We start from the raw sequence: 9,235 nt of genomic DNA, 5'->3' as shown, positions 1-9,235 counted from the left end.
ATTTTATTTATATAAGTACTCTTTTGTATTTCGTATGCACGAAATAATTCTTTTTGTGTTATTTAATACGATATCATTAGTTATAGTTATTTTTTATTTGTTTTTCATGAATTTTTCCATGACTTAAAAGAGGAACATAAGGTTGTTTTAATAAGATATATGAAAATATTTTTTTATTTTTTTATTGTTCCATTACTTAATGTTTGAGAAAAAATTAATAGAAAAAAATATTACTGTTTATTGTATGTTTTGTTTTAATTTCAATTTTAGTTGAATTAGTGTTGTTCCTCTATTATGTATCAGAGCAGTGAAATTCTTGACCATATGAATATATCATGAGCTTGCAACTAATATGATATTTTACATTAGAAAAAAGTTATACACATTATTGGATAAAGAGTCTTTAAAAAAATATTTCATTAACAATTAATTGTAGTGATTAAAAGTTATTGGTCACTATAGTTACCAATTTAAATACTAATTTATAAAATAAAAAATTATTACTTACTAAAATAGTTACAATTATAAAAAAATATAACTGGTAGTTAAATTTATCACTAATTAATTAGATACTAATTTTGAAACCAATTCCTTTTGTAACAAAAATCTTAGTAGCTAATGTTTAGTAATTAATTTCTTTTGGTAGTTAAATTTTAGAAACCAAATTATATATCAATTATAATTTTTTATTGATAATAGTGACTATTTTAACAACTAATAATTTTTTATGTTATAAATTAGTATTTAAATTGATTACTGTAATGACTAATAAATTTTGGTCACTAAAATTTATTGTTAATGAAGCATTCTCATATAACAAATGTGGTAGTGTGAATGTTCATGTGTAGACAAGTTCCGATAAGGAAATACTTAATATTTAACTGTGTTCATCCCACTAGTGCAAGGAAGGGAAATGACAGCGGTTATTTTCAGCTTTTGGCTTCAGGTCCACAACCGAGACATATACGACCGAGGTAAAAAGGTAGTACTTTATGCCTCGGTTACTAACCCGAGACATATTTAATATTTACTGCCTCGGTTTTCTCATAACCGAGGCCTAATGGGTAAACCTAATTAAAAAAATAAAGCTTCTTCTTCCAGCAGCCTCTTCTTCTTTCCCCTTCAAACCACCACAACTTCAATCTGCCACCGCACGCCCCCATCAAATCTCACTGGTTCAGCTCTCACGTTTGGTCGCCTCACGTGGACAGCACGTAACAATCGTCACCACTCCCGGCAACGCCGAACTCTTTCAGAAAACCATCGACGATGACATAGCCTTCGACCACCACATTTGCGTCCACCTCATCAAATTCCCCAACACCCGTGTGGGTCTACCGGAAGCTGTGGAAAATATGGTTTCAGCCACCATGAGCACCACCGTCGCAAAAATCCACATGGCAGCGCACTTCATCCAGCCTCAGATCGAAGTTGTCCTGAAAGAGTCTCATCCCAATGTCTTCATCCCTGACATCCTCTTCACCTGGAGCAAGGACTTGTCCAAAACTCTTCAAATCCAGAGGCTCGTCTTCAACCCTATATCCATCTTCGACGTGTGCATGATCCAGGCCATTAAACCCCCCCCTCCCGAAGCCTTTCTCTTCGATTCTGCGCCGTACCAGATCCCCAATCTCCCTCACCCTCTCACTCTCCCGGTGAAACCCTCGCTGGGTTTCGCAGCACTAGGGTTTCGCAGCGCTCACAGAGTCTCTTCTCAAAGATGAAGAGGACAATCATGGAGTCATCGTGATGGAGGAGCAAAATCAGTGGTGGCGCGACCTGGATTCTCTGAACCAGCGGCTGCCTTTTTTTTTCGAATGAATAAGACGCAGGAACAATGTTGTGATTTGGGGTTTTTAAACCTAATTGGGTTTACTGCCTCGGTTAATTCAAAACCGAGGCATAAACCTAAATAGGCCTCGATTGAGTGGGACCCGAGGCATAAAATTGCATCATTATTTTTGAATTTCAAAAAAGCGGGAAGGTTGGAATTTTTTGACAGCATTACTGCCTCGGTTGAAATTATAACCGAGGCATATACACTCATAGGCCTCGGTTCTTTTGTAAACCGAGGCATAAAAGTTGTTTAAAATCACAAAATGCCACCGCGTCTCTGTTTACCTCGTTTGCAGGAGAACCGAGGCATATAAGATGCTCTCTAAACATAAAACTGCACTAGTGTCCATGACTCACCTTATTTTGATGTATTGATTCACATTTTACCATCATTGCTTGAATAAATAGTATTTATTCATGTCGAAAAGTGCATATAAGTCAGTTTTAAAAGCAGGACAACAAAATATAAGGTAGAAAAACTTGAATATGAAGGCAATTTTTAGAAAGGTCATTGTGCATATGCAATTGAAGAAAAATCTATGTACATCACAAATCCAATATAGAAAGAAAATAGTTGCAATCCTATTACAAATTTGCACTTAGTAACGATAGATGTGGTCAAAATAAATATTTTGTCTAGCGTCACCGTGTTTGGATATGGGAGTTGCCTTGCAACTCATATGTTTACATTTACTTTTATGTCAGCTTTTAAGACAGAGAGTCAAGTTTCAAAGGTTACCAAACACACTGACCCTGGGTTTTGTTTGGCGGAAAAGGTTTACATTAACACCAGCTAGTCTTACTAGTTTTAAATACTTCTATTTAATGACATGAGCCTTGCGTGGTTATAATTCTGAAACATCTTGACCATCAATTAGTTTTACCATTTTTATAAATATGATTTGCATTTTAAAAACAAAAATTTAAAACCAAAAAAGTAGATATATATACAAATTCCAAGTATTGACCACTTTTTTTGTTTTTGTTTCATCACGTTTACTCAGTAAAGTGGAGAAAGAGAGTACGTTAATATCGTTTATTAGCATTTTTTCCAACGTTGGTAGAATTTTAATAGCCTCATAAGTTGGAAAAGAAGAAGTGACGAACAATTTATTAAGTGGGGTAACAAAATGACGTTGCACCGTAGACTTAGCTCAATATTAATTCCTTATTACAATTACTATGAAGGAAATCTTTATTGTGCAAGACCATCACCAAACATTATCATAAAAAAAAAAAATATAGTGTATATAAATTAGTTTAAATACACTTTAATTCTTGTAAAACAATCAAATTTTAAGAACGTTACTTTCTATAAATATAAGAGTGAACAAATTGAAATTGTCCATATAATATTAAGGAAATAATAATTTTATTTCAAAAGAATTAAAAACAAAAAACAAATTACACAACTCAAAATTAAAATATGCTTATATGACCAATCTAAAATCATATTAATTACCACTAACCAAAAAAGTGTTCGACACCCAATGTGAAGGGGTACAACGTGGGTATGAAATGATGCTCCGAAGGATAGTTGAACTTGCTGCGAAAGAAAATTTTATGTGACTCCCAAATGTTATGCAGTCCAATAGATATATAATGTTGAGACGAAAATGTAATTAATTAGCATATTATAACAATCTGTTATAAATGTCATGCATAAGCATTAGAGTACCCTCCAAATACTTCATTTATAAATATATAATTTTGTTTAAAATTAATAAGCGTGTTTAAATCGTTTAACAAAACCTTTAAACATTTGTAGATAAGAAAAACATAAATAACTATTGTATTGGTATAATATAATTATCTGAAAAATGGGTATATTTATCCATCTCATCCAAAGTTGGAACCAAAGTCAAAAGCCATAGACTTGGAAAGTGGAAACACATTGTTCTTGCGTAATGCCACCAACCCTTCTCAATGAAGCTCGTAAAGTTGCCACAATTTTAGTTCTACAACTTAAAATCTTCAATAAAAGAGCATCCAAAATCAGAAGCCCTATTCTCATGCAATGATCCTATTTATGATATTTACGTGCACAGCACTCATATCTCAGGTAACAAACTCTCCATCCCATTATTCCAAAACAGACTCTTCAGAAACCAAGCCAATTCAAAGGTTCATTTCGATGGCACCCTCGTCAAGTTTTGTTCCTATTGTACTCCTAGGTTTAGTTTTAGTACTAGGAGCAATTGTCCCAAGAAGTGAAGCCAGGCCAAGAGCATTCTTTGTATTCGGAGATTCTCTAGTTGACAATGGAAACAACAACTATTTGCAAACAGTTGCTCGTGCCAATGCCCCTCCTTATGGAATTGACTACCCTACTCACAAACCAACCGGACGCTTCTCTAATGGATTCAACATTCCTGATTTTATCAGTTAAGTTTCCAAAAACCAGTTTTTTGTATTATCAGTGTGTGCTTTTGTTCATCACTGGTTTTTGTCAGAAGAAACATGTCTGAACCAGTTTTAGAACATTTTTCACACAACTCTTCTTATATTTGTACTCTGTGAAAGAAAAAGATATTATCACTAGCTTTAGCATCTCGAACGTTAGAATTGATGTATATAATGAGTGGTGGTGTTGTTGTTTCAGGTCAAGAACTTGGTGCTGAGTCTACAATGCCATACTCGAGCCCTGACTTAACAAGAGAGAATCTATTAGTTGGTGCAAATTTTGCTTCAGCTGGAGTTGGAATCCTTAACGATACAGGAGATCACTTTGTAAGTGCTTGATAACTAATACCAGAAAACTTCACTTGGTTTCTTTATTGCATGATGAGTGCAATAAGTGTTAACATGCAACACATTTTCTTAATATGTTATATATCTTATTTTTATTGAATTTATATATTGGTAGAGTCAATTTTATAAGATAGAAAGTAATATACTAAAAAAGGAATATTGGAGTTTGTTTTCTACAATTACATATATGCATGCACAAAAGTCTGAGCGTGCTCTATCATAAATAGACGTAGGTCCACTTTTTGACCTTTTTTACGTTGGAAAATAACTACTAACAATTAAAAATATCATTACCATAATGTGTTGGGTCTTATTAACATATAAATACAGCAAATAACAACACAGGTTTGGATTTCAGGAAGAGAAGTTATGTTTGTACAATATTTTTATTCAACAAAGAGGTAGGTATCTGTTGAAAGGCAATAGGGTTTAGCCTTCAAAATGCTGGATATGTTTGTTGCTTGTGCCAAGCCAAGGGGTAAATTTTGCAAAAAGAATCTTACAATTCGAATTAGTAGAGTAAAATTAGGTCTAATTTTGTGAAGGAAGGAGTGGGAATTAGAATTTGTGATGAACAAGTGGGTATTAATTAAATTGTAGACAAGTACATTTTTAGAAAACAAAGCATGTGCCCCTTTTGAAAGAGGACTGATATATGTCTACTCTGTTGTATGCACCAAATCTATGACCTGACTCATAAGAGACATTTATTAAAAAAAGGTCATAATTTAGTTTCATTTTTTCTAATAAAATTTTGTATTGACAATTAATTATAACTGATATTCCTCCTCCTTCAAATTCAACTTTGGTCGTGTTGTAACCACTTTCATGCCACTGTCATGTAGTGAATGAATCCTTTGTTACTTTTCATGTTGGATAGCATTAAACGTTATTAATTATTACTGAAAAATCTATAGTTTCACATTCATTTTTCTGTTCTTAATATATTTCTTTTTTTACTAACTTCACTATCATGAGATTAACCCATTTCTTTTCAATCATAAAGTTATTATACCATTTGAGAAGTGAAATGGATGATGATAAATTGTACTAAAGTAGTAGCCCCAGAAAACATGGAACCATAAACCATGGAATCTATCTGGATCTAAGACAGGGTAGTGTGGATTCAAGATTATAGTTAATGGCCCTCAGCAGCATTCATTAACGGTCCAACACCAACATATTATAGAGGGTGGAGTGAAACCGAGTACTAAAATAATAGAAGAGTCTCGTACAAATTCATATTTTTCTCTCTTTTTCCTCCTGAAAAGGTTGTAAAGAAGTACAATACAAAATTGAATATTCTGACATGCAAACAGTTGTAGTTGGCGATGCTTATTAATGCAAGCTTTGCAGATGAACATAATCAAAATGCACAAACAATTAGAGAATTTTAAAGAGTACCAACAAAGAATGAGTGCTCTAATCGGTGTGTCGAGAACCAAAAGACTGGTGAATCAAGCGTTAATTCTCATCACTGTTGGTGGCAATGACTTCGTCAACAATTACTTCCTGGTGGATTCTACTGCAAGGTCTCGTCAATATCCACTCCCAGATTATGTCAACCTTCTCATCTCTCGCTACAGAAAGCACTTGCAGGTATATATATACAATCATAAAGGTTCTATATTTGCATAAAACTTGTATTAAACATTAAGAAATTCAAAATGATGATGATTAATGCAGAAGCTGTATGATCTGGGAGGAAGAAGAGTTATTGTGACAGGGACAGGACCAATTGGTTGTGCTCCTGCGGAATTGGCTATGCGCGGGAAAAATGGAGAATGTTCTGCTGATCTACAACGTGCTGCAGCTTTGTATAATCCTCAGTTGGAGCAAATGATAATTGAACTCAACAACAAAATTGGCTCTGTCGTTTTCATTGCTGCAAACACAGCACTGATGCACAATGACTTCATCACTAATCCCAAAGCTTATGGTAATTTCATTCTTATCTTTAGTTTCTTATCTTCTATTACAACAGTTTAGTAATTAATAATGTTGGAAGTCTCCTACTAGAGATAAGACAATTTCATAATATATATTTGAAGTGCAAACCTCATTTTATAAACTAATTTTGTGGAGTTGAGTTAACCTTAAAACTCAAACCTGATATTAAAATTAGGTTAAAGCCAATGTTAGAAAGAAATTTCTTCTTACGAAGTAAAAACAAAAACTAACATTTTATGTTGTGAAATTGGGTAGGATTTAATACATCAAAAGTTGCTTGTTGTGGACAAGGACCCTACAACGGTATGGGGCTATGCTTGCCAATTTCGAACCTATGTCCAAACAGAGAATTGCATGTATTTTGGGATGCATTTCATCCAACTCAAAAGGCAAACCAACTTGTTGTACAGCAAATTATGTCAGGTTCTACAAAGTATATGAAGCCGATGAATCTCAGCACCATTCTCGCCATCGACCACTTTCATCAAGATTAACTAACCTAATAAAATGCTTGTGCATTGCCTTTGTTGTTTTTATGGAATCAATTCTGTAATTTTTATATTGTACCAGCTTGAAATTTCAAGTTATTATTTCATTGTTTTGACTTTCAAACGATAAATCTGAGTTATAACAATTACAATGCAGGTTTTAGAATAGGAAAGGATGTAGACAAAGCAATATTGTAATTATTATATAGAAAAAGTTGGCTACCCCTTGCGTCCCTCAAATGTATCACTCAAAGTATTTTATATTATATTATATCATATTTATTTTGGTTGTATATATTAAAGTTGTTAATTAAGTAGCTCGAGATTCAGGATTGCCAAGGTTTAAAGTCAAAAAGTAATCCATATTAACATTACTTTCAGTAACTTTACAGCTTCGATAAACATTGTTCACAATAATAAGAAATATTAAAGTATGCAGTAGAAATAATTTCAACAAATTTATAAAAATTTAAGTAATGATAATAAAAAATGACAAAAATAATTATAAAAAATAAATTAATACTTTTGATGTAGTAAAATCTCTCCGTATGAAAAGTAAAAATCTGAGTTTAAGTCAATAAATCAAGTTTCATTAAAATTAAATGTGAATACAAATCAAAAACACAAACAAATATTTACAATCAATCAATTCATAACGTAATAATGTCCTTAACTATGTAGGCAAAAAAAGGAAAAAAAAAATATAGCTACCATAAAAACTAATTTCTCTGATCATGAACTTTCAATTAACAATAAAATAAGATTACTTCTTGTTTAGTTTAATACATAAGTAATTTATGAGTGTAAATAATCAAATATGATAAATAATCAATAATCAAATATATACATCACTTAACATTTGTTTCTTGTTTGTTTAATTTAATACATAAGTAATTTATGAGTGTAATAAACATCAAGCCCAACTAAAACAAGTAAGAAAAAGGTTATTGCTTGTTCTACTTTGATTATTAGTAACTGCACCTCCACACTAATACAAAGACTAAGTTACCCTTCATTACTGTACCAAAATAAAAATAAAACTGGTACCAAAATGTATTTCACGTGTTCAGGAAACTATATTCCGAATTTTTTATTTTAAAAATTTTGGAAAGCTTCTTCTGGATAATTTCCTAAACATACAATCTAAAAATCAATTTTACATAGATCAAATGGTTATTTTGAAAAGTTAGGGGGTGTGCAATGTACTTCTGGGTGCAGGAAGTAGAAGCCTAAAAAAATTGCAATTCAAGTTTTATCAACCCACCACACCCTTATGGACCTTGTTAGCAAGAATTTTCTCAAGTGTTTTTCATAGATGTTGCAATAATTCTTTTGCTCAATCCAAGCTAAATGAGGCCTTCATCTTTTCTCTTTTTTTCCTTTCTAAATTTTTAATATCTGTTTCAAAAATAAGATCTTCTCATTGATATTTACCATCACTATATGCATTTTTATGGATCTTCTTTGGATATGGCAAAAAATATTTATTTTCGCGGGCGAGTATATGTGGATAAAGTACAAATAGTAAGTGGATACTTCAAATAGATATCCAGAAAAAATATGTAACGAATAATTTATATTAATTTATAAACAGGTCGGGTGCATGTATTATATTACATGTACTCGTAGATATCCATTACTTGTAAAAAATTAAAATTAAATTAATTTATATTTTATTAGGTTATATCCACACACATATGTGGATATCCGTAAGTTTTAAAAAATCAACGAATATTTTTTAAAATGATATCTAATGAGTAACGGGTATGATTTTCCATTATGTGTTAGTGAGTAGACACTATCCGTGTTCGACCTTATATGTTGTCATCCCTAATATTATTTCAAGGAAAAACTTAGGGGTGCTACACTTTTTGAGGGTCAAAATTCTCTTATCATTATTCCTCGTCTTTTTTCACATTAGGAATGACGACGTGTCCAGTAATAAGTAGTGCCGAAGATCATGTCTACCTATCATCTGTTTCGTTTGAAAAAGTTCATCCCATTACTCTCCATTACCTGTTGGCTATTCGTAAAAAAATACTCTAAATTTTTTTATACTCACAAGTACTTATGATACTTATGAATACTTTTATATTTTATTTTTCAAAATTTTAAATAAAATTATTTAAAAGTAAAAACTTTTAAATATAAACTTAGATAAAAGAAATAAAATTTAAGTATAATTTAAACCAAATTACTCAATAAAACAT

The 9,235-nt window shown here is 31.9% G+C and overlaps 2 protein-coding genes across 2 annotated transcripts; both read left to right on the top strand.

The window, feature by feature from the left end:
• The first annotated feature begins 913 nt into the window (after positions 1-913).
• On the top strand, positions 914-1,724 carry LOC114186272 (UDP-glucose flavonoid 3-O-glucosyltransferase 7-like). Its single transcript, XM_028074329.1, has 2 exons — positions 914-974; positions 1,102-1,724. The coding sequence occupies exons 1-2, from the start codon at positions 914-916 to the stop codon at positions 1,722-1,724; spliced, it is 684 nt and encodes a 227-aa protein (XP_027930130.1).
• Positions 1,725-3,887: 2,163 nt separating this feature from the next.
• On the top strand, positions 3,888-7,250 carry LOC114186155 (GDSL esterase/lipase At5g33370-like). The gene is made up of 5 exons (XM_028074184.1): positions 3,888-4,220; positions 4,439-4,566; positions 5,944-6,186; positions 6,274-6,526; positions 6,793-7,250. Exons 1-5 carry the CDS (start codon positions 3,971-3,973, stop codon positions 7,029-7,031), a joined length of 1,113 nt encoding a protein of 370 aa, XP_027929985.1. The 5' UTR covers positions 3,888-3,970; the 3' UTR covers positions 7,032-7,250.
• Positions 7,251-9,235: the final 1,985 nt, after the last annotated feature.

Source organism: Vigna unguiculata, chromosome 5 (assembly GCF_004118075.2).
Source record: "Vigna unguiculata cultivar IT97K-499-35 chromosome 5, ASM411807v1, whole genome shotgun sequence".
Classification (NCBI taxonomy): Eukaryota; Viridiplantae; Streptophyta; class Magnoliopsida; order Fabales; family Fabaceae; genus Vigna; species Vigna unguiculata.
The sequence above is the reverse complement of the archived record's forward strand: the minus strand, read 5'-3'. Positions and strand labels throughout refer to the sequence as shown.